The sequence below is a fragment of the Spodoptera frugiperda genome, chromosome 20 (genome assembly GCF_023101765.2).
Source record: "Spodoptera frugiperda isolate SF20-4 chromosome 20, AGI-APGP_CSIRO_Sfru_2.0, whole genome shotgun sequence".
Lineage (NCBI taxonomy): Eukaryota > Metazoa > Arthropoda > Insecta > Lepidoptera > Noctuidae > Spodoptera > Spodoptera frugiperda.
This window is the reverse complement of record NC_064231.1, coordinates 8,216,485-8,244,106: the sequence shown is the minus strand read 5'-3', so window position 1 is coordinate 8,244,106 and position 27,622 is coordinate 8,216,485. Positions and strand designations below refer to the sequence as shown.

The following is a 27,622-nucleotide window of genomic DNA, read 5'->3' as shown; positions in this document are numbered from 1 at the left end:
AATTATGCTACCAGATTCTTTGAATATGGATAAAATTTTGCCAAATGCCAAACTCCATGCTGTTAATGAAGACCCATTATTTTTTCCAGTTTTGGAATCGAAGCAGGAACCATGAGCTGAAGCCAATGAGGCACGTTTGAGATACGTGAATACGAATGCTTTTAGACATAAATATGACCCTTAACACATATTTCTTTGGAGGATATGAGTTTCCTGTGTGAAGGTGCGTAATTTACAAAATATATCCGTTTAGAGAATAATCACGCTGCTCTAGATGGTTCCCAGGAGATTTTTAATGATACTACAAGTCAACATAATTTTCCAGTCCAATTTTGCGCCTTTACTTTTGGTGTAAAACCCAAATGTATAGTTAGGACGAAGACCAAAATTTTAATAAGCAAACCAATAAGGTACGAGTATCATGGAAATTATCAACATCATCAATAGAATCATGGCTGATTCTCCAAAAACAAAATGTTAACGGCGTCACAAAATTTGGTTTTAAATAAATTAAGCCGTGTCATTGCTCTCAACCAATCCAATAAAATAAGGATGACAATAATGATTTGTTAAATATCGGTGAAAGTTTTTTTAAGAAACACCCCGGGTTTAGAATTACATTATTATTATTCTTTTTCTTATTTCTTCGAATTTCGAGAGTTAGGACGAGCCAAAGCCAAGTGCTCTTGTGATTGTCTTAATTTTCGGTAGCACTAAATATGTATTATGATTATGATTACCATCATTAGGTACATATAATTAAAAGCTTTAAGGGGTAATTAAAAGGGAAAATATGACTCAGTATGTCTCAATTCTTAGTTTTACACGTTATAAATACAGACAGTGACAACTTTGTTGCTAACCCATGAAATGCGTAATATTTTATTATAAGAGAAACATCTGGTAGATCTACTTCTGGCAGACACAGTATTTCTATCAATGTTTACATCATTTCCATTTATTATATTTGCTTATGTCGGTTTCATATGTCATGTCGTAAAATCTGTATTTAGATTTAACATAGGTACTATACAACAAAATCGAAAACATATTACAACTGTATCTGAACAGTTAATTAGTTAAAAGGATAAATTAATTTCAGTCTAAAGTTATATTAGGAACTTTGCGAGACCTGACAACAAACTCATATACAAAATGGACATGTTAAACAGCCACAATAACAGGGGTACGAAAATTTTATATCTATTTAGTCAATCAGTTAAGTAATGAAAAAAATATTAGATACGTATTTTTTTTTCATTTTGTCATATAAGATAACAATACTTAGATAAAACGAATCAAAGTTTAGGAGTGGGAGCAAATGCGTAATTTCTACGTATAAAATGAACCTAGAAGTGACGTCACGCGACATTTTAAATCAATATATCGTCAAAAGAATTTGTATCCATAAAAAAACAATAAATATGTACTGTATGTCTAATATTTTAAAAAATCCACAAGACGGACACAAAGACCCTTTTAATAGGTGTTATTAAAGATTTTATCAAATGCTTATCTAAAATCGCAAGGAAGACAATACATTTAAATTCTGAATTTAATACTACCTACAACTTATTTAGGAAAGTGTTTACTTAGCGCTTACTAAAGCGCTATATCCAGCCAGCCTTCTTGGCAACTTCCAACCTCCTTGACTTTTAAGTAGGGTTAAGTGGATGATATTATCGTATACTAGTATGTCGCTAATGTTTCTAAACTGATTTATAAACTATTGCGTTAGATTAGGGAAATAAGGTACGCTGTGTGTTGATAGACCACTGTTGAAACACCAGCGCTTCGCTTCAAGCTTCCTTGTGCGAACTGCTAGGGAGTGGAACTCCTAGCCGGAGTCTGTGTTTCCTGATGGGTATAACCTGGGTGTCTTCAAAGCCCGAGTGAATAGGTTGCTTATGGGCAGACGTGCTCCATCGTAGGCCGCATTATCATCAGGCGAGATAGCGGCCAAACGTCGGCCCATTTAACAATAAAAAAACGCCTTGAATCGTATTAGTACACTGTATACCTTTCTCTATTTCAATATTTATTAACAGAGCTTTATAGTAACTTTTTTTTTTTAATATTCGATGGGTCGACTTTTGGCCGCTATCTCGTCTGGTGGTAAGTGATGATGTGGCCTACGATATAGCATGTATGATTACTTAACTATAAGTATATTTCAGTTTTTCTAGACTTATCCATAACAATATACTGAAGTCACGCAAATTCAAAATTCGACAATTTGTATAATGATCATAATTTCATTTCGTCACGCATGGACTATATTTACTATTTATAACTATTTCATTTAATTACTCACCTTCTACATGACTGTGGGGCAACAGGCCAGCTCCGTCGAGACCGCAACACTAGCGCCACCCGCGGCATAGACCCGTGAACGTTGCTCATCTGTGGCGCCGAGGTGCGCTTGCGACTCCAACCGCGACGACTGTTGTTGGCACCCCACAAGTGTGATGTGCCGTGTTCTGTGTGACATATGTGGTTATTATTAACACATTTTTTAAATATTTTAAATAGAAATTCAATTACAAATGGATTTCTTTGAATATCACAAAAATAAAGTTAAGACGGGTATTGGCGCCCACGTGGGACTGATATTGGTTATACAAAACACTGATCCAAAGTACTTCTATAGACATGTTCATGACTTTAGTATTGTGTATGAGACTAATTAAATGAGTACACAGTCTCTTTCTGAAATATAGTTTACATTTAAAATATATACTTCGCTGTAAAACACATTCTTACTATATCTACAGGATCATTTACACTAAATCATAATTTTTACCATCAACTTGTGAACTGTCGTCATTATCTATAACTCTAACATGGAAAATTCTTAATATAATTGAATTGAATTAAAATTCATGTATAAGCAAATTAAAAAAAGAAAATACAACTGCCGAAACAAATAATACAACAAACGAATCAAAGCACCTGACAACCGCGGCCGCACTTGAAGAACTTGTTACGTCACAGTTCACAGTGATCCTGTGTCTCGTCTTACTGTAGGTATCTAATTAGGAACCCACTTCAACCTCAACTGACGACAGACCAAACTTAATTGAACTTCTTACTTCCTACACGACCAAATCAGTTTATTCTTTCCTAGAATTTCTAGTGACAACTCTAATTCATATTGTTTGTTTCGTAATTTTAATTTTCTTCATCAAAACCAAATATTTACTCAGAAGCACCAACATCCGCGTATTCGAACATTTCTCAAATATTAATAACTCCCGTTACTATTTATAAATTTATTTAATTTGCCTTTCAAATAATTCTTAAATGCTTGACGACAGACCAAACTTAATTGAACTTCTTACTTCCTACTACTAACTCAGTTTATTCTTTCCTAGAATTTCTAGAGACCTGTTTTAACACTAAATTTATAGGCACATTACGGCACGTAATGCCACTATACAATGTATACCCACTTTTCACCATTTGTGTTATAGGTCCCATGTAATGGGGTGAGCCTGTTGCCATTAACAGCTAAAATTTTGAAAATTATATGTTTGCTGTTTGCACGCGCTAATCTTGAGAACAAATGAACGGATTCGAATGAAACTTTTTTTGTTCTACAGCTAATCTACCTAAAGACACTATTCCATATGAACGAAGTTGCGGACAGAAGTTAGTCTTGATACGTACATACATATGTATGTAAAAAGGTAGGCTTTTTAGTATCTTAGGATTCATTCAATCAAGGTCTATTCAAAGGAATTCCTTTTCAAGAAAATCTTATATTTTATACCGCTTCCATAATGTGCTATCCTCGAGATTACGTGAAAAGGCATCGTATCTTGAGTAACTTGACGCTGTTTTTATAATGTACGTATCATGACTGTATTTACTTTACTTATTTTTTCCATTTATATTACGAAACTCATTTAATAAGGGCGAGTATACTCGTATTACAAGATACCTCATACTATGAGGCATACTATTACAAGATACCTCATACTATGAGGTATCTTGTAATACCATACTAATGTACCCCTATCTAAAGAAAATACATTTGAATTTATATTACTTGGTGAAAGCAAAAAACACGACGTAATCCTACTTTACATAGTTCATAAGCCACACACGCTATGCGCGTACTAAACTAATTTAAATTCTAAAGCTTGTTCACCTCAATACATGGAAAGCAATTAGGTATTCTTTTATTAAAAATGCAGGGCCCCGACCCTTTGGCGTCAGTACACTAAATCAATTATAGTAAAAGCAGCCAGTATCAAAATGATAAGAAACCTCCTTCGACCCAGCACAGCGCTATCAAGCATTTGATTGAACACTCACTAACCAAATGAATAGAAACGTCCTGGCTGGAAATTTCATTTAGAAGATACCCTTTGTTCGGATTCCGATGGCATCAGATAAAGGTAGGGTGTTAATGTGTCGTTTTCAATTTCAATGCTATGGAATCATTTTGGTGTGGGAGTTCTTACTGCTAACAGTTGCACGCAGAGATATTTAATGATTACATAAACTATTCCTTAGTAAAGATTTTGTATCGAAAACAATTGCTAATTACTGGATAAAGTAATCTATAAATGACTTTAAATATGGCAGTTAACGTCTGATTTTAAAAAATCCGCTAAAATGATAGACTATGTACGAGTACGACACAAATGTATGTTAATTGTTATAAGGAGAAAAATCTAAATTTTATGAAAATATAAAATACTAATAGGCAAATATGGTTTTCAAAGTTTATCTTGCACCCTATTCAGATGTCTATTTAATCATACCTTCACTATTAAAGTAGAAATACATCGCTTTCCACACTTTTTAGGGTTCTGTAACCAAATAGCAAAAAACGAAACCCTTATAGATTCGTCATGTCTGTCTGTCCGTCCGTCCGTCCGTATGTCGTTATTATAGTTGCCCTTTTCACTACATCTTTTTTACCCAATGCAAGTTCATGGCCATCTACAAACCTCATTCTACACCAACTTCACAATGAGAGAAGAAAAACCCAATAAAACTTTGTTCGATCAGGGAATGGAACTCAAAATATTTTATTACACCGAAGCAGTCACACAAAACTCTTTTCAATTATTGCGATTGTATATTTCTCATTGTTACCGCCTAACAAAAAGTTGTCTGCAAAGTTTCACGCTGTCTGTACCTACTTGAGAGTTTATTGACATTTTGGTAGGTACATCGCTAAAGGAAATCTATCTAGTGGAAAGATTGTTTAGAGATAAACAATCGGACCTGGAGTTGGGTTGGTTGGGTCCTTAGATTATTGGGTTGTCGAAGATTAAGACATGAGATTAGAGATTATTATAATTACTTGAATACGGCTTGTTCAAGTCACATCAACTTTGTAGGTATTGAAAAATACAATGCAATGCAACGTCACGCCTTTTATCCCCGAAGGGAAAGGCAGAGGTGCACATTACGGCACGTAATGCCGCAATACAATGTACAGCTACATTTCACCATTTGTCGTATAGGAGTCATGTAATAGGTGGTGAGCCTTCTTATAACACAAATGGTGAAATGTCGATGTAAGTACATCGAAAAATACAAATTGTAAACTATACATTGACAATGGCTACGACAAAACAAAATAACCGTTTCAAACGATCATTCCATCGTGGCATTTTGACATTTAATCTTGTCTAGCTATCAACGTGTTTGTTTTGCAGATGGCGCTCAAAAAAAGGTTTAATGTTCCTCTCAGCGAATCACATCAGGCACCTATAAAGTTCGTGACGTCATTAAATGAAAAAGAGTGACGGAAAGGTTTGTGCCAACACAGTATAATCAAGTCGTGGCCTGTTTAGAGGGTATTGATCTGCATGTCAAGCTTTTCATCGCTTTTTACATGCAAATTAGCCAAGTTTCCACATTTGAACCTGCTTTATAGCCAGGTTTTATTAGAATAACTTAGCTCATATTTACACGCTCGCACTTCTGTTGAAACGATCAAGCAGAATTATAAAATGCAAATGTTACCAAAAATATTATAAAATAGACTGTTTCGTTGGTCGATCTCGGGTTCGATTCCCGAGTCGGGCAAAGCATTACTCGGGTTTTTTTCGGATTATCCAAAATCTCTCAGCTGCCCAGTATATGGCAATAGGCTCACCCCCTATTACATGTGACGTATAACACAAATGGTGAAAAGTGAGTGTACATTGTATAGCGCCATTACGTGCCGTAATGTTCATCTCTGCCTACCCCTTCGGTGATAAAGGCGTGTCGTTGTGCGTGTTATAAAATAGATTAATCAACCAATTTCCCGCTCGTGGTATTGCTTATGTCGTCGGGATAAAAGTCATTTTCTACCCTAAAAGTGTCAATCGCTTAATAATTTTCACAATATTGAGTGTTCAGTCGATACATAAACTTATGTTGATAAAATTGCTTTCACTGTTTACATAACCGTGCTGAGATGAACACAGTTTTAGGTAATCTCTTTACCTTATTTTGAAGTCGAACCAAGAGTTTCTGACTGTCAATGTAGACCTAAACTCGATATTCTGTCATTAGTACAAACAAAAAAACATTCATTATTATGTTATCGGCTTACTTGAACTCGACTAATTTCTGCCATGCGAGGGCTCATATTCATGAGCACTATTCCGCGACACAAGAATCGAAATATAACCTCTAGCATGGCTTGAAACTAGTTGAGTTCCTCAACATAAAATAATAATTAATTTAGTATGTAATTCACGAAAGTTATAATAAAAAAAAATCACTGAACGATTTATATTTATTTCCACGTATAAAAAATAATTGCAACGTAAAAACTCCACTAGTAACATATTTCATCTCCCAGCAACAATTTAATCTGATGTTTCAATCTCAAATCCCCTGGGCACAATAAGTTGATGGATCGACATTTTATTTCAATAAACACCAGCCTAATGGAAAATACTCTCCATTCATTAAGACACGAACAACTCGCTAGGAATTCATTTCCCGTTTCCATGGTAACAATCAATTAATGATATTTCTCACATTTCTACCTCAGTGGGTCTACTGGGTAAATCATAGACTACGTTGAGTGTAGATAATTGTGAACTATGAAATACGGACAAATTAAAACTGTTTTAATGTTTTTTAATGTTAGAAGACTAGAAGTTTCGTGCTTAATTCCGATTCAGGCTAAGCATGGAAATTTCGAATTGGCATTCCATGGGCTTTAACCAACTTTATACAATACTAGTTATTTTTGTGCGGCTTCGCCCGCTGTGCTATTGATCGTAAAGTGATGATTTAGCCTATAACCTTCCTCGATAATTACGAAAAAATATTCAAATCCAACACAAAAAAATATTCAAATCGGACCAGTAGTTTCTGAGATTAGCGCGTTCAAACAAACAAACAAACTCTTCATCTTTATAATATTAATAATATTAGTATAGATTAGTATAGATATGGCATTAGGCTCATATATAATTACATAAGACTAATGACATAGTGACGAATTTATTTTTCAACAAATAAAATTCGTCGAATTCAACTTTTCACTGAAAAATAAAACGCGTAATTTTACTAACAACTGTCAATCGACGTTTTTATAAAACATGAGATGAGAAAAAAATATTGGCATTCTATACAAAAAAAAAAGTTAATCCAATCCAATGATTGCCAGATTTAACGTAAACACATTTTTCAAATGTCAACCCTGTCATTTGAACATGACATCATAAACACAGGGAATAGTGAATTCACTGTATGTTTTACAAATCATTAATTGGTTAGGTATTTAGTGTCTACTTGTTTTCTTAAATTACAAAGTTATTATCATGATATTAAAAATATTTAACGTTTTACAAATAGATCGACTTGGACATTTTCAATCACAATTAGCTTTTCCCTTGTGTATTGTGTGTTTCAGACGTCATATGCGTGTATCAGACTAACACGTATTGGTTTCATGCAACGAATACAACCATGGACACAGGTAACACCTGATGTTTTGAGTACTTTAAGGTTCTAGTAACCTGACTCAAAACGGTTATGACGGGGGCAACCTCCAAAAGACGCCTAGCTTTTTGGGAAGAAAGACTAGGGAGTGTGGGATTTGTACCTCACTAAAACCACCCCGGTGGCACCTTTTTATTATTATTAAGCACCGATAAGGGGCATTGAGTCCTCTAATTAAACCTGCTCCCTGACCTCTCTGGAGACCCTGTGGTGCAAGGCCTGTTACGGAATATGCCTAGGGAAATGTGTCTCCCATAAGCCTCGATGTCAAACTTGACTCACAACCTGGCGAAACATGACGCAAGCGAATCACTCTGATCGGAACCACCTATTTGTGCTGAATCTCAAATCTTTCTAACGTACAGCATATTACATTACCTTCAAGCTATAACTATCCCACTGCTAACAAAAGACCTCTTTTCACACAAATAAGGAACGAAGATTTGGTACCGTACATAATAAAACAGACTCACAGAATTCCCAGCTAACACTACAGTTATATCTAAAAAAACCAAATTAGCATACACGTGCAAGACGCTTCATAGTTAAATAAACAAAGAAGTTGTTTTAGATTTGTTACGTCATTTAACACACCAAATATACAGAGTGTGGGACAGTTGTCAATGTAATAAATAAATAATAGGTAAATGGGTGACATTGCTTGATATATCGGTCAAACAAATGGTGTTTCAGAAGAAGATAAATAAATATGACGCACATATATTTTATATGGTGTAAGCCGGTAAACTGGCAGACGGATCTGACCTGATGATAGGCAAGAGGCGCCGCCCATGGACGCTCGCGACAACAGAGGCATTACACGTGCGTTGCTGGCTTTGGGGCTTTTTTTTCTAAGGGGGAAATCATCCAATGACTTCTTTCGCCTTGGGTGAGGCAAGAGGGAGGGTCAGACTCTTACTGACTAAAAACCACCCTGTTCCTGCATTTCGCGCCGGAGCCTTAGTAAGCTTAAAAATTAAGGGCGTAAAATTTGGGGCTTAGGAATTTTAACATTGATGGAAAATCGGGGATTGGGAAGATTGGGGGCAGTAGCATTTGTGTGAAAACATTACAAACATACAATACATAAATGTTTCCTCTTTATAATATTAGTATAGATACGCTGGCTGCTACAATTATGTACACCTATGACCTACCCCGGCCACAAATCTAGACCTGTTCTGGTACCAAGAATTTCAAATTGCAAGCGTGATACGGAAATTGAATTCAGAATTCTGTTGCGGTTGTCATGTTTGCGGCCAGGCCGATAGATGTACGAGAGAGAGAGTAGTTAAAATAAGACTTATATAACAAATAACTAATAGAAAGACACCAAAATAGACAATTATACTTCGGCACTAAACTCCTAATGACGTCACTGTTATGGTCTTGCTAATATGATTAAGGTTTACAGACAGACCATAAAACAATAGGACTTTATTACTAGTTAATTCCATTAATGACTCGTGGTCAAGTTTTTTTTTTATATAGAATAGGGAGCAAACGAGCAGACGGTTCACCTGAGGGCTTAGTACGAGTTTGTTTTACGTTGAACGAAAACGAAACGAGAGTGTGTGCTGCCCTCTGATTGGTTGGTCCAGTCGCGCCGGCCAATTAGAGCGCCGAACGCGCTCTCGTTTTGGTTTCGTTAACGTAAAGCAAACTCATACTAAGGGATGTGAGCGATCAGCGCCGCCCATGGACATAGACGTAGTTAGGTAGACGTAATCATGCCTTCAATCAAGTCTTGGATTACAGGAAATAGGTATAATAATATTATTACAATTTGAATTGATTGTAATTTCAAGGAAAATAATTCCTTATACAAGGTATTTTATTTGAAGCGAAATTGTTTATTTGCCTTGAGTAATATTTATTTTGAAGTCACAACAACGCGCAACGTTTGATTAATTACGAAATCCTATTAAGTGCTTAGAAGTTTACGAGACAAGAATTACTTTTATTGCAGAATATGAAAAATACAATGTAACATAGAGAGATAAACAAACACATGCCATGTTTGTTTACTTAAAATAACAGAAGAACACAAACATTGATTTGCAAACTTTTGCGATTGATTTTAATTTTTCTTTTTCTAGACATTTCAACCGGACTCTATATGTATCCTGACACCAAACATCGACTACTACTAATCTGTTTACCTTCAATAGATTATGATATCTATCACAAAAGGATAAAGTTGAAAATCCGTTAAAAAGCTCATCAGATAAATGACACAGGAATAAGTACAAATAAATAACTTACGCAAATTGAGACTTGGATGTGGTCCCTGTTCGGAGCATGCGCGTCGGCCCCGCGCACTTAGCAACACTTCCCTGCGCGGGCGTTCCGGCAGTTCGTCGCGATCCATGCTAGGCCCGGCCTCTAGCGCGCATGCGCCACCGCCCTCCTCCCTACCTTCTTCCACTACACACGCAGACATCACTATTTTCGTTCACTCCCTACGTTCACAAACTTCTCACTGTTTTCAAAATTCGAACTGAAGTTAAATTCTCACTTTAAAAAAATATATCTTTTTTTTTATTTTCGACGACGAAACTTCACTAAACTGCACTCCTTTTTTAAGTAAATCACCAAAGAGGCTTTCTGTTATTCACTTCACTATCACAATTCAAAATTACGAATGGCTTCTGTTTTTTCCAACGTCAGCAGCGAATAGGGACCTGAAACAAACCAGTCATTATGTAGATAACGTAGATTACTGAATAATGGTAAAATAATTAAGGCAAATAATTATGAGACCTTTGTCATAGAATTGTCGTATCTTCGTTAAGGATGAAATATTTGATAATTGAGTTAACAGTCTTGTTCCAATACGTAGTAATGTTTTTTTTCTCATAAAGAAAATTAGTAATCGAAATCACAATATGGTAAGATTACTTGTATTAACATAATATACGATCATTTACAGAGAAATTGAATTATTTCGAAATTGACAGAGAAATTTCACAAAGACGAGGCCTACTCTACGCATCTACAAGCAGGTAGGAAGGTGTATAGCGAGCATTAGTCAATTCATGAATTCAGTTGAAATTGGCATGTTTTTACTTTCACAGTTATTCACGTACTTGTTTGCTTGTTTAGCTTTAGTATAAATCTCATTAAGATTCAAAATAATCTTTTCAAAGTTGTAAAAAGGCTGCCACAGAAATAAATTAGTCCTTCGGTCGGTAAATTATAAGCGACAACTTTAGCCTAAAACCACAAACGTGTAAATAAACATTGCCTTTATAAATAAAATAAGTAATAAATTACAAGTCGGACTACCAAAATGTTCTCTTAATACAAATACATTTTAGGTTCACGTTTGGTCCTGTCCTAAGACCGTGGTTGTGAGAAATTGCCGTAAAATGAATAGATAATTTCAAATTTCTAAATATTCAGACGACCAATGCGGCAATGGGGCCGTAGGTAGAGGGCGACAAACATATAGAGGCCAGATTGGCGATATATTAAAGAAGGGCCAAGTTGAAAGTACATGTATGAAAAGACTGATGACTGTTGAGGAAGCGAAAGAGGTATGTAAGATTCATAGCAATTGGCGGTCCATTGTCTCTGCCTACCCCTATGGGAGACAGGCGTTAAGTTATGTATGTATGCGGCAATGACACAGAATAATGCTCCAACATTAAGTTATGATAGGATATACCTAAGTATCCCCATCTTAATCACAAAGAAGTGACGTAAAGTAGAAAGAAGAAGAAGGAGTGAAGTATTTAAGTGAATACTTATTTCACCTAAATCACAGTTCATAAAACATTCTAAGCCTTTATCATGAAATGAATCCCATATTTTATTAACGAGTTGATTTGTCTTCTAATTGTTTATCGTTTGAAACATCAAGTGAGTTAGAAACATCAGTTCTCGCAAAGTTTTCAACTCAACCCTTCTGAATATTTCGCTGTCGTTAACTTCGTTTTTAAACCCAAAACAACTGGTACCTAATTCTCTGACAAAATTAATAGAAAAGTTGTGACGCCTGCGGCCAAACAATGAATACAAGGTATATCAAATATTTTGTTATTATTCTCAGACAAACTTGGCAAGCAATAAGCTTTATATTTTCGCACCTTGTCGCATCATCGATCGGTTTAACCTCCGACATAAACTTCATTACTTAAATAGAATTTACACCTGAGGCACTGGGGCACCATCAATTTATGAAATAAAAGCCTACGTGCCTGTCTAAAGATATTAACACTGTTTTCTTAGAATAATAATCAAAACTCTGTCAGTTAGTTGCAAGAATTTTACACAGTAAAAAGTTTTACATTATAAAAGTAGGTTTTTTTTATAATAACTATCGTAAGACATACTAAATTAACTACAAATCACGTTTTACTCACGTAAATATTTGGAGAATAAGCTCTACTAGTTTCGAGTCATAGAGGGACTCTTAATCATGAGCAGCGATCGCTGACGCAGAAACGTCGAGTAAGGCTGCGCGTGATAGTAAAAGTGGGTCTTGTATTTTTTACGAAAACGGAGAACCTATTGTTCCATTGCACTAGAGATGACTATAACCAAACACAATTTCACAACACTTCTTTCTATGATGAACAGTAAAGTAGCTCACAGTCCAGTAATGAACTGACACGGGCTTTTGCTGATGTTAATTATAGGCTCGTAAGCTCAGAAGAATTCTGACATCATAGTTTCGATTATTCCGATAATGAAACCGTAAATTGTATACGTCCTAAAATAAAGTTGATTCTCTATTTCAATGCCAATTTCTGAACTTAAATACTGAGTTCAGCATATAATTTCATAAATGTAGTCGTCATAATGAATTCATTTGTATGTATGAATTAATAAGCTGACTATTAACGCCAAGCCTATGTCACCTACTAATTGATTTTGATAGAGACACTTCTGTCCTCGACAAATATGAGAGAAATCTAGATAGTATTATAATAAGAAGTAATTTAAATGTGATAATCTTTTTTAACGTTGTAATTTCCTCCTGTGTCGTGGGTGCGTTTACAAACATACAATTTCACATACATACATATAACACCCAGACCCGACCGTGACCGTGGTTCCATGCGGGAATCGAACTCGCTACACTGAAATTTAATTGTCTGAAAATTGAAATTTAGCAGTCAAGCAAATTAGACAAACGATGCTAACGTTGATCGAATGGGTGATAGGGACGGGCCTCGATCAGGTCCGATTTCCGCGTCCGAACTTTATGGCTTATCAAACATTTTTCAATAATAGGTACGGAATTTGAAATTATACCCATTGCAAGGAAAAAGGTTCATTCACCCCTATTTCGTGGGACTGATAAATAACATTCAATAAATCATAACCTGTAAATAGATATTTCATATTCCTCTAGGTAAAGGTGTTAACATCCAATTTTGCCAGCTCCATGACATATGGGGGAGCATATTGCCAAATGCCGGGCAAAATTCCAGACTCCATACATTAGCACAAGGAATATTATATGCTGAGAGAGCAGAGTAAGGGATAACAAGTTGATATCTGAGTCAGTCTAAGTATAAAAGTAGGTTTTATGATCAATTTTAAAGTTTCAGTGTGAGAGAGCCATGCTTCAGTACGAATGGGCCGGCTCGACCGGAGTGATACCACGTCCTCACAGAAAACCGACGTGAAACAAAGCTTGCGTTGTGTTTTGTTGTGTGAGTGAGGTTACGGGTGGCTCAATTACCCCTCGTCCCAATCTTCCCAATCCCTGATTCCCCAACAACACTTAAATTCCTAAACCCCAATCCGTATGTTCGGTTACATAAAAAAAAAACTAAAAAGTTCGCAATAGTTCTCAAAATATAATTACCTATTATATGTCTTTCAAAGTACCTCTAGTCTAGGTTTCATCTCGAAAATAGCCCTGTCCAGGTATTTGATGAACTTCTGAACTACTTAAAGTTGTGGAGTGGAATAAGTCCAATTCAATTCAACTTTATACACGGTATGCTTCACTATTGTTTTGACTTTAAACTTAGTTTGAGATGAAAATATAATAAATATGACAGTATTTGTATTATAAAATTATTATATTAATACAAAAACTGTTTATTAATAAGTAAATAACATAACGTTACGTCTTTTAATAATATCTCAAATTTTCAACTATTTATAAAAACTCAATACATTTAAAAAAAAAATGTAATTCAAAATCTTATCTATACTTAAACTAGACTTCCTTATATAGATTAAGAAAGTCTAACCACCGTACTCAGAGTCATTTAATGGTTACTTAATCCAGTCCTTAGCAATTGTTTTGGTACAAAATCCGTACTAAGGAATACTATGAGTAACCATCAAATATCTCTGAGGCCAGCAGTAAGACCGGCTAAGAAAACTATTTCTTTAACTACAAACTAGATTCACAAGTAAAACGACAAAGCGAAATTGACAAATATTTGTTCTTCGTTCGTTTCTTATTTTGCTCATTATCGTACTCATTACTTCGCTCGTTATTCTAGAAGTACGTCTTCTCATCGTATGAAAAGCTATAAAAATATGGCAGCAATCTCATACTTTACTACAGGCACTACAGAGTTATTTCACCAAATCTCAGAGAAGAAAGATCTCAATTCATTATTCCGCGACCTATATCTTGAGAGGCTTGTCTTAGGGTATAAAGACGAAAATAGCTTGGCAGGCGGTCCCGGAAAATAGCTAATAGGGTTACATATTGCAGGTAGCACTGCATTTGAGGGGTTAACGGTCGGTCGGGGCAGCGACCGTCGCGTCGCACTCGAGACACCCGCCACCAGCCTTCGTGTTGCCAACCCATGTATACTTTTTTACACACAATTAATTTAATTACTTCGACGCTTTCACGAAAAGTATTTGCGACATAATTGGTTGCCTTTTGGAAAGTCACATTTTCATTTTTAAAATGTTGAATTTTTTCGTATGGAAAATTGATGAAAAAGCGATAATTACATGAAACTAAGTAAGGATTAATGTACTATGTGGCATTCACATTAAATAATATATATCTTTACATACCTACATACATTTCATATGTATCTAAAGTACAGGGGACTATTGGAACGAATCTAAAAATAGTAGAAACACTACTTAAACATTCAATAGGTATGAGTATTTTGGTAACACATTTCCGTTCGATAGTTGACCCACATTTGTACTAAAATTGGGCACATCCTCTATTATTATTTAACACTACATTTTCCTTGTAGCAGAGTCCCTACCAATTACCTGATTTGTTTGGAAAAATAGTATACAACAGCGTCGTTAGTAAGTTTGAAGAAAAGTTTTGAGTGAATAGCTAGCTCATTTGAAAATCATTTTCTGTGCATATTTGAGTATAGTAATTTAAAATGAAACCCAATTATGTAAACAACAATAAATAATCAAGCAAAGGCAAACTAAAAAAATAAAATTCGAAATACAAATTGCGAAAACTTTTTAAATTGACGTATTTATTGAGTGTTGCTAGATTAAAATTAGTTTGCAAATAAAAAATAATACAAATAGCTCATAAAAATGATAAATATTTGTTCAACTTTGTATCATTTTCATCTGAGATAATTTTAGTAGTGAAATAGTGTCCACAAAGGCTCATATTTCTAAATTTTCTATAAAATATGGTGTAATTTTAGCGCTGACAAATGCGAGAAATGTGTTTACATAAGTTATTTGGATTAAAGTCAAATTAAATAAAAACATAGCTTAGTCTAAAGTGATATACAAATACAAGCATAAAGAAGTGTTGTCAAATCGAGTTTGTTATTGTATATTCTATTGTTAAAAATATTTTTTTTTACTTCAAAATCAACAATATCAACTTCAATCACACTTCCATTTTCAATATAATTTTCTTAATGTTATAAACAAATAAGCTGCTAATATTTAGAACTGCAATTTAACAGTGTAATAAATAACCTTATGCAATTACTCTCTCTTTCGTTGGGTCTATCAAACTGAGGAAACTGGTGAACCAAGTCCAGTTTCTAAGTAAGAACTTGAAATGTAAACCCTACAAAAAGGGTACAAACTAACACGGAAAGTGAAGCCCCACTGTGACCTGCTCTCAACGCTAATTGCTTTAGTAACTGCCAAACAAACAGTTCGAAAATATTATGAAAGTATCAACTTTCTATATTGTCAACAACTTATGTAGAAACCTGAAAAGTATCGTAAATGAAAAAAGCATTGAAATGTATTTTGTAACATTATTATGAAAAAGTAACACATAATTATAACAAAGTCGAATAGGGGCAAATGCACAGACGGATCATCTGATGGTAAGCGATATATGCCGCAAATGGACACCTACAACTCCAGAAGAGTCACAGGCGCGTTGCTTTCTTCCAAAACGAACTAAACGTAAAACAGAATTCTCCATCAATAATGCTCACATGGAGCTGCGGACTGCCTAGCGGGTTACCGGGGCTCCGGCTCAAAAAGCAGGAGTAGTAACAGCTTGGTTTTTAGTCAGTAAAACTCTGACACTGCCTCTCGCCTCGCCCAAGGCAAGAATAGTCATTCGATGATATTACCCCTCAAAAAAGACACTCATGTGTATAAAAAGATGGACGAATCACTTCATTAAAGATCAGCAAACCAATAAGAGATCAAAGATTATAAGATTAAATAAAAGTATATTTTCATCTTCAAAGAAACCAGGTGTGATTTTATACCCAAAACATTCGCGACGCAACACTTCCCATCCCCTAATCCATCAAGTAAAAGTATCTACCTAGATGGCATTTTCCGTAAATTATGTTTGAACCACGACTTTCCTTCTTTAAAAATCCCTTTCACGCAGTAACGCGGTCAAATTTCAAAAGGTAACTCAAATAATGGAAGTTAATCCAGTTAACAATTTCATGAATATTTTTTAAGCGAGTCTTTGAAATGATTTATTAATAGGTAACAATGATATTAAAAAATTATCCTGGCACATTCAAGCTTTATATCAGAATGATCTGGGTATTCTAAGGCATTATTTATCTCAGATACCGCCGTGCTCAGAGTCATAGTAACCCAGTCTTCGCAATAATTGTTTTTAGAACAAGATCGTAATTAAGAAATAGTTTAAGTAATCATTAAATGTGTCTGAGTACGGCAGTTAGCAAAAGAATGTAGTGAACACATCAAAATAACGACGAACATGAAAACAAAGTAAATGCACTACCTAACCTTGAAAACCAAATAAAATGGAAGCAATCAGTGAAACAAAGAGTTAATTGCTTCGCTTAAAATTTAACGATAGTTTTCCATGAACTGTATTGTGCAGAGTCGATTCAAATGAATGTATTGTATGGAATGGGATCTTCACGGAGCAGTTACTGTAGAACAAAAGCTATGGTATACTCGTATAACACTTACATAGTACCAACATACAGGCCTTTGTAGGTAAGAGTATTGATGGAAATTGTGCACCAAGAATAATTCTACTATGCTCAGTATTTACTACGATATAAATATTGAATTTGCGAGTCCGAGAGTAGAATTTTGGGTTCCGATTTTGGCACCGAATTTCGGATTTCGAAATCATCATCCTGTATTCCGGGCCGAGGGGGCAACAAATGAATTAAATATTTTCTCCCCTTTGGGGAATCACCGAAATGGTGTTTTTCTTGCCTGGGACTACAGCTTAGCAGTTGCATCAAAGGCACATTCGAAAGAGATGAATATAAGTTGTTACAAGAACAAAAGCTTTTAAGAATTACTTATAGGCTTAAGGCTGGAGCCTATGATCTTACAATTAATGTAAAAGCTAGACGCCTGGTATTGTTGATAATTATGACGTAGCACTATGTTCAAGTTAAGCCTGACAGTGATGGAGGTATGTTACTGGCCTTAATTTATATCTTCCATCATTTATATTATGTTTTAATTTACTGCAGTGACACTAAAACTGTGTCAACGAAAGTCAGAACAGTACTAATAAAAATAGACTCATTGAATGTATTCAGTGACTTGTTTTTCGTCAAATTATTTTTATTAGAACCCGTCATTATCCGTTATAAATAAAAATCGGATCTACGAGTATAGTGCCGAATAAATATACTTATTCTGCTAGGAAACTTTGCCAACAAAATCGTAGTCATTTGCTTTGACCTTGAGACGTCGGTTATTCAGAATAGATTCAATATATTTACATACCACTAGTATAATCAATTTAGTGGAGCCAAAACCTCAACGATACTCACAATACTTGTGACCCCATCAAACTTTATTACGACCGTATATTTTGTTCCCATTGTTTCAAACAAAGTTGAAAATCAATTTTGCTGTGGTGGAATTTTATTCGACTCGACTAGTCTGGAATAGAAAACTGTTGTCGTTCAAAGTTAGTTATTATTGCTAAAGTTTTGCTTTGGACTAGAGGCTTGTGTACTTAGTTCTCTTAACGTAAACGTATAAGTTTATGATTGTTGTCATTAGCGTTAATAACTTGGAGAGTGCGATTGATGAGAGGCTGAAATTGCGATCAGACAAAGGGTCTGTAGTCTGTAAGTATCTGACTTTATGGGAGGTTTTAAACGACACTTTTATTAAGGCTTAACTCGGAACGAGGAGGGAGTATGTAGGTATACGTAATAGGTACGTAGGTCGGTATCTATCGCTGAGTACTAAAAGGCGCTATGTTATTGCAACCAAATAGGTGTGAGATTATCTTCTCTGGAACACAGGAACCTTAAGTGAGTGTGTCATAGACTAAATATATCAAGTGATGGTACAATATAGAGGGAAACAATTCGCAATAAAATAACCCACAAAAGCTTCGCATGCAGATTTATTTGCACGCATAAAAATGGAATTATCCTATATTGTGCAGTGTTGTTCAGAAGTTATGTGTATACATTTCGATGTTTCATTTTTATTTCTGTTCGCATTGTAATTGCACAATAACATACATTTTTCCAAAGAGATTTTATTTCAAAAAACATACTGCAGAAAATAAAATTCCTCTTTCATTTTAGCTATAGATAAATGCTATACAACGATTTTCCTTAAATCCGTCAGTTTGAAAAGAGCATTTGTAATTAAATGGAGCATTAAATGGATTACAGTCATTATTATTTTTAATTTAAAAAAAAACATAATTTTGCAGTGATTTTAAATCTTCCTTGATTATCACAATGGGTTTACTGGTGAACAACGATATCCAGATTCCAGTGTAATTGGGTTAATGAGGTCGAGACCTGCTTTTGGAAAAAAACTTTGAACTTCGCATTAAATTTTTTACTCTATAAGATAGATTAGTTTTTAAATAAAAATAAAGCTCCTTTTCGTCGGAGAATTGAAACAAATAAACTTTATATACTATAGTTATTAAATTTTTGTCACAGCATGCAATTGTATACTATAATTATAAAAATTTTGACACAGTATGTAATTATTATTTTTTAGAAACGGACGGAGAAATAGAAATCAACGGACTCCCCAAAAATATTGTAATACCAAAACTGAAAACTGAAAATAATACTGTATAGGTGACAAAACAAACAAAATTCAACCTAACTCTTTCTGAAATAAAGTTTTTAATTATGTAGGTCTTCATACATAGAAATGGAGATACTCCAAAAATGTTCCTTATTATCCTTATGTAGATAAATGTGAGGTACAAACATTTTAAAAGGGTATCTCGTTAGTACGTGCCTTTGCATAAACTATGAGGGACTATGCAGTTTTAAAAGATTATCATATACTGAGGTATATATCAACATATATCTCTGTCACATACACACACACATTATCATGCCTGTGGGCCCATTGGGGCGGGCACAGAGAATAAAACGCTAAAATTCGCTGAGCTGCGGACTGCCTAGCGAGTTACCGGGGCTATGGCTTGAAAGGCAGGAGTAGGAACGGGGTGGTTTTTAGTCAGTAAGAGTCTGATACTCCCTCTCGCCTCGCCTAAGGTGGGACAAATCATTGCATGATTAAAAAAAAACCTCTTTCGCTTCATCTACAATCATCAATCTCTTCTTGCATACTCGTCAATAAGGGTGGCAATAAATCTATCACACTATATTTTAAAAAAGATTCAAATGAAAGCAATCTTTTTACCAAAACTTCGCATACTAAAAATACGTCTCACAACTTTCGAAGACTGAATTGGTTTACCTAATCTACTTTTTTGCCAATAATTTATTGCCTTGTGTCTACGTTACTAAACTTGGAATAAGAAGAATTTTAAATTTAAATTCTGTCTAAACTGTTTAGATGATATTGATAGATGGCCTATTCAAATGACACTTGTCGTCTAATATATTTTCTAATAGAAAGGTTTCTGAAATTTAACAGGTATGCTGAATATTGGATCATGATTCCATGGGTTTAGTTGGAGAGAGGGCAATGCAATTAAATTAATTGTGTGTAGAATAGGTAATGAAAATCATATTTTGCTTTAGTTGCTGTTTATTAAGACTCATTCTAGTTAGACAACGGCGGTCTTGATTGCTCGATACATGTGTACGATTGCAATACTCCTATTGTCGAAGTGCAAAGACACTGCAACTCTTATTTGCTACACTATCTAGACACTATCGTTCGTGCTCAGCTTATCGACTGCTCAGTACCTGAGCTGTAGCTAAACCTAGAACATATAAGATCAACGATACAACATAGCGTGTGACACGCGACTTCACACCGGACGCTGCTTTATGTACCGTACCCATCTACATCCACCGACTTTCCTCCAAGTTTTCTCATTAACCTCCTGTTTACTGGACTATTTTAAGAAAGACGTCCGTCCTCCCCGCGTGCTGACGAGAAAATGATTACTGAACCAAACTTATTCGGCCGCTTCAACGAAATTATTTTGCGTACCTACCCACTTTTAGAGAAAATATTTGTAGCCAAACAAAAATAAATTGTTTCTTTGTATTTGTAAAGTCCTATAAAATACAAAGAAAGTTATTTGAAAAAATAACGAGGAGATATTATTATTGAATAATAGTTTTCGTTTAGCTTGGTATTTTCTTTAGGTTAGTAAATAATAAATGTGTATCTTATACACAGTATGAGAGGCATTGTTGTCTTTAATTTGTTTTATTTTTTGAAGATATAATGTTCGTGCGAAATTCCAACTAGTTAGTATGACCAGGCAATGAAGCACATGTTTGTCGTATTTTGATAATATCTATCGTGAGATATACTAAATTGTCTACGTTCTCCGTAGGCTGGGTGACGTCATCGCGTCAGCGCACGCTGCTCATGATGAAGAGTCCCTCTATGACTTGAAACTAGTAGAGCTTTTCTCTATTAACGTTTTGTGGTATATTTGTCATGGCAATTCAGACCTCTAAACAATGAGCCGCTTTGAAAAGGTGTATGTTTTCCTTACAAACCATTTAATTGAAAACATTCATTCAAAAACCATGTAACACCCAACGTAACCGACAACAATTTAAAATTAAGCAGCTTAATTAACTTGAGGAGAATAATTCTAATTTGAGTGCGTAGGTAACATACACAGCTACACACTAAGCAGTGCAAAACCGGTATAAACTGACAGTCTTGTGTACGAACAGATCATACAAAGCGAGACCACGATAAACTGGTTTGTATAGCAGAATTTGTAGTCATGTGTACATTTAATTAGAATTAAATGTCGCACGTTTCCTTTTCTAATTACTTCACATCCACGACATGTTCTGACAGCTTTGTCTTGTATACTTCAATGTTTTTCATTTAAAGATCTTACATATAAATATAATTGCGGAACGAACATTTAATTATGGATTCTCAACAAGACGCTTGAAACACAAACTTATGATCCTCGTCATTAGACAAATTCCGACATACATTTCAGGATTTATAGGTAAAATTTAAAAGCCATTAGAGTAGCTTGGAGAAAAGGTTGTATAAGATTACTTTGGCTGAGTCTTCTCTATCCTTTTTTTATGGAATAGGAGGCAAACGAGCAGACGAGTCACCTGATGGTAAGCGATCAGCGTTGCCCATGGACACCCGCAACACCAAAGGAGTCACAGTTGCGTTGCCGGCCTTTTAAAAAGGAGTATACTCTTTTCTTGAAGGTTTGAATGTCAGTTCGGAAATACCGCAGACGACAACTCATTCCACAGTTTTGCTGTGCGAGGCAGAAAGTTTCGCGAGAAGCCCACAGTTATCATACATGGGTATAAAGAAAATACTCTAAAGGCAATTACGGTCAAATGGTATTGGTAGAAACAAACACGACAGGACCTCCCACTGGCCGTAAATATGGTCTATTATAAGCTGACATTTAATAAAGTAAATATGAAGGTATAATAGATAAAGATCATAAGTTAAGACGCAGCGTGACTCCTTGTGGAAATTGTTTGTAACGAACGGGTGTGTTGTTTACCCAAAAGGGGAGATACTTGGAGTGTCTGTACACAAAATAAAACGAATGATAGAAAGAATTTTACATCGCGATACGTACTTATTTACTCTGGTTCCGAAGTATTTCCAGCTTTAGTTCGTGAACGAGAAACGGAATCCGAATATTTGCAAAGTTTCCAAGTAATATTGTCAAGCTTACCTAGGTATTCGTCTTTCATCTTTGTTCTGGAAACCCTACGAGATGTGACAAAAGGTGTTTTGTCAAGTTTTATATAGTTCTGTTGACGAAATGTTTCAAGACCAATAATATAGAGAATTTTGTTTCTAAACCTTTCGAACGAGAATTTGTAACTATGTGTCTCTTCTATGTTTGTTTGAAATCATACAAAGATACTTTGTATATAGAACAAGTTTCATTTGAGAACATACAATAATGTTTGGTAGATACCAAACTCGTGGTTTTTAGGTACCAAATTAAATATTAGCTCTAAAAGTAAACCTGTCCAAATTACACCAAAAAAAGCCTTCCCTCTACTCTTAAAGTACGATGCGATGATTTATGTACATAACATTTTTAATTTGTCGTTTTGCCGGTTTCAGAACACCAAACAGTCTAATATTTTTAAAGAGAATGTATGCTATTGCATATATCTCTTTCCAGAACAAAATATTATCCAGGAAACAAGCTTTTCCAACACACCACGAACGTATGCAAGGAATACAAAGATGCAAGATTCCATTACTACTTGTCTAGTCTCATAAGTTCCTTCGTGTTTCCATAATGGACAGTCATCAAGTAAATTGGGCCAACATTAGGTCATTTTCTAACAACGGTAGGTATACAAAAAGTTTGTAGTAGTAAAAGGTCGTATTTCTGAGAATGAAGATAGATTTTTAAGGTCTAATTTTGGTTGTTTAGGTACCTGTAGGAAGTTAGATAACCACTATTGACTTATTGGCTGATCAGTCGGACTGACTGCCAATTGCGTAAAATTAAAGTCTTAATGACTAGCAAGTAAGATACAAGGTGACTACTTAAGTGCTTACTGACGCACTCAGAGACATTTAATGATTACTTAAACTATTCTTTAGTAACGATTTGTTCCAAAACAATTGCTAAGGACTGTGTTAAATAACCATTAAATGACTCTGAGTACGGCGGTTAGTAAAGTAAGTAATGAATAAACTCATAAAGTTTATTTTTTTTAGATACCCAAACGTGTGACAGTCATTTGAAAGAATCTTTAATCTAAAGCATTCTAACTTTAAAACGACATGAGCATACCTACGTCTGCTCGATTACCGGCATGTCTCATAAAAAAAGTAATGAATAAACTCATAAAGTTTATTTTTTTTAGATACCCAAACGTGTGACAGTTATTTCAAAAATCTTTAATATAAAGCAGCAACTTTAAAACAAGATAAGTAAATTTTTGCTCCACAATTTATTGACCTATTTACAATATTCCAAAGTATTATAACATTTTCAGTCTTTAATCCTTTAACAAGACAAAATGATGACTGATTGTAAGAGATGAATCCGATCACTCATTGTGGAGACATGTCCACGTGACGTTTAAGGGCTTATTGTAATGATGATTAATGATGACAGTGTACCTTTTATCTTACACACTACGGAGGCAAGTAAAGCTTTATGAAATGTATCGTACCTACATACATACATATAAACATAGGTACTTTTAATGCGGCGAATTGCTTATCGGGTTACCGGGGCTCTGGCTGAGAAAGCAGGTGTAGGAACGGGGTGGTTTTTAAGTAAGCGTAACACTCCTTCTCGCCTCGCCCAATATGGGAGAAGTCATAGGATGATTTTCCATACTCAAAAAAAAAGGTATTTTTTATCGCCGATAAGGTTGACCTTCTGAATGTTATACCTACCTTATAACAGTTATGTTATAAGTCCCGTAAATTAACTAACTCTGTTTTCACTTACAGACGCCCTGCTAATTCTACGATATTTTCGAAAAATCTTATTTATTTTTTAAAGACACTATCTCCTTTAGTGATTCACGTGATCACGACCCCTTGCTCAACCATCGCAACTGCGAAGACTCAACACACGAGGCCGTGGAAAATCTTTATAAAAAGCTCCATTTATTCCATATCTAGTCCTTACATTAGTTTTTACGTTTTTCCTTTCAGAAAATCATTTTGTGTTCGTAAGGTATAGAGAAATGTGTACTCAAGTGAAATAATATTCACGAAGCGAGCGTTCAGGTTTATCGACTGAAGGAATTTTGGGGAAATATTTGAATGGTTTGTACCATATAAGCAGATATACATATATAGCAAAATGTTTGTAAACAGTGATTTGTTTTCATTTATATAAAGAGCTTTAAAAGTAGCTGCCACGGCTTTATTGATTATGATTGATATGTGGTTTTAATACATAAAAATTTACATAAGAGTTTGTTATGAAAAAGCTATCTCTTTCACTGTTTCTGTCGCTTCGTCAATGAATACAATTGCTATCAATTGTTTGTTGACAAAGCGGCAAAAACAGTGAATAACATAGCGCGTATTTTGAGCAACTTTATGCAGAGTAGAGTCAATCTTTATTTAAAATCTTTATGTTCTCAAATTGAATTAGCTAGTTTTCAATAAAAATACTACTTCCCATTAAAAACGTGGCAGATAATTTAAGAAAACCTTATATATTTGTATAAAGTTGTTTATAAAGTGCCATATACATATGAAACATTCCACATCAAAATCTTTACTAAGGTAACATAGAGTGAAATATGAATTCTCCTAGCAGTTTCACAACTAGTACGGTATGTTTAACTTGTATTTTGCATACACTTACTGTTGACATAACATTTACATTTACCTATTTCTAGTTTAAGACTCTGAGGTTTCCTTATCGTATGACACTCGTAGATGTCTATTAAACAACCGATGTAATAAAAGAAGGAAAATAAACAACAAATCATTATAAAAATCGAGGCACATTCACTAAAAGACCACAAGCCACACTTGAAAGTCACCTTGAATTAAAACAAAAAGCAACACAATATCACTTCAGCCGTCAACTTGACAAAATACTCGAAAATATTACAGAAGACAGGAAAAACGGTAACACGACCAAATATTTCATGTACTTAATAATAAGGAAAAGGAAACAAAAATATGATCCCCGCGAATATTCCTCATCATAATCTTACGCAATCATCTTTGATGACCACCATTTGTATTTGTAATAATAACCAATAACGTTTTGGTCATGTGTTGACGAGTGTGATGGAAGAGTTGAATACCACTCCTACTGTACACAAACGGGTGTCAAGTTAACTAAGACCTAAAGTAAAAAATGAGGTGGTGGCCAGCAGGTTTAAGACGCCCGGTTCATACGAAAGGGTGACGGTTCGTAACCTACTAACGGCAAACTACCAATGTGACTTTTCCCGAGTAAGTACTTTCTAAGACACTGACGAACGGTGAAGGAAAACATCATGAGGAACCCTGCTTTCAATTTCTACTTATAAGTTTGAAATCCCCAACCCGCATTAAGCTATCATTGTCTGGTAATTAATACTTAAACCTTCTCCGTATGAGAAGAGGACTTTGGTCAGCAGTAGCCTTTTAAAAGATGTTGATTATGATGATGATAATGAGACCTAAAGGAAGGGTAATTACACATGTAGTCATATTTAACAGAAACCTACTCCTTTTAAAATGTGATATCAAACCCCACTTTTGTAGATAAGACCCATGGTCCAGTAGTGGATTCTCACAGGCCATTGATGATGAATAACATTTTGACATAAAAGATACTAACAATTAATACACAAACACAGTCAAATCAATTAACAATGAATATTTGAAGGTAATATTCAGTAACGTGTTTATTATTGAGAGGTATTGATTCAGGCACTCAAATTATTGTTAATGAAAATATGATGTACTTCATAGAAGGGTCAATGGGAAGTTTGTGTTGAATTAATTAATTTATAAACTGAGTAATTTAATTATCAATTTATATTGATATTTCAAGTGACTAATCACGTTCTGTGAATATACAAAGACCTTTAAGTTTAAATTCAATCATTTATTAGGTATCATTTAGCATAATAATAGTGTCCGCCGTAATCAGAGTCTTTAACTCAGTCCTTAGCACTTGTTTTTAGAACAAAATCGCTACTTAGTAATAGTTTAAGTATTCATTAAATTTCTTTGCTATTCAGACAGTAAGTATTTTTGGACGCAAATGATATGAATCACATGTAAACCTATTGTTTTAGTTATTCCGAAAATTTTGTCAAAATAAATTTTGTAGTAGGTAGTTAAATTCGTTCAGAAATGAACATCTTAATTTACGAGTTACCGAGTTACGAATATGTTTCTACAATAACTTAATTCATGACAGTTCTAGTCAAATCTCATTTGTACGAATAGTACCTTGAAATTCTGTTGATAGAAAGCTAAAATCTGTCGTAAGCGAGACACGTCTAAAATCTATATTCAGAAAAGGTAATCAAGCACAATCATGAATTTGTACCTTACTATATTTCAATTTTAAACCCTAATTTGTTTAGGAAAAAGGGATCACGTCTTTCTAGTCAAATTATTTTTCAGCATTACATAATATGTCTTTTATTTTTAGTAAAACATAACAACTGTGGTTTTTTTAAGTCCGTTTACATCAACGCTGGAAATTGAGAAAGTAGATTTTAGAAGAAGAGTTTTATATATATATTTATTTATGCTTCGGTACAATTAGGCCGGTTCGACTGGAGTGATCTGAGGTCACAGACCTCTCAGAAAACCGACGCGAAACAATGCTTTCATTGTGTTTCGTTATGTGAATGAGGTTACCAAAGGCTTAATTATCCCCCTTCTCAATCTTCCCAATCGCCGATTTCCGTACAACCCTTAAATTTCTAACCCCCAAAGGCCGATAACGCACTTGTAACGCCTCTGGTGTTTCTGATGTCCATGGGCGATGGCGATAACTTACCATCAGGTGATCCGTCTGCTCGTTTACTGGCTTATAACATAAAAAAGATAGGTATCTGTTTGCAGTACCTACACCAACTTATAAAGGGTCAATGACCAAACGACATACGTGAAAAATGAAAATTGTTGCACCTTTTACAATCACACATCCTCGGTCCACTCTCTTACATTAGTCCCGTCAATCCAAGAGGCACGTGCTTGACAAATACCTTGTTAAATAACAAATGGAGTACTTGCGAAGTGGCTCGCAGTTTTATTGTATGATACGTCGGAGTGTTAGCTCTCAGCGAGATTGCACGTCCCGCGTAACAAAACGACCTTTAGCGTTATTCCGTGACACATTAGAGCACAACGTCACGAGTCACGACTC

General features: G+C 34.9%; 1 protein-coding gene and 1 long non-coding RNA gene across 3 annotated transcripts in view; one reads left to right on the top strand and one right to left on the bottom strand.

The window, feature by feature from the left end:
* The window catches only part of LOC118280701 (cAMP-specific 3',5'-cyclic phosphodiesterase), a 548,393-nt gene that overhangs the window by 466,475 nt on the left and 54,296 nt on the right, over window positions 1–27,622 (bottom strand). For both annotated transcript variants that reach the window (XM_035601037.2, XM_050701297.1), the window contains exons 2-3: window positions 10,237–10,655; window positions 2,315–2,480 (exon numbers count right to left, since the gene is read on the bottom strand). In XM_035601037.2, the coding sequence (XP_035456930.2) occupies window positions 2,315–2,480; window positions 10,237–10,414 (344 nt within the window). In that variant the 5' untranslated portion in view covers window positions 10,415–10,655. The remainder of the gene's footprint in view (window positions 1–2,314; window positions 2,481–10,236; window positions 10,656–27,622) is intronic.
* Window positions 1–27,622, top strand: part of LOC126911937 (uncharacterized) — a 257,179-nt gene that overhangs the window by 194,435 nt on the left and 35,122 nt on the right. The window lies entirely within an intron of this gene.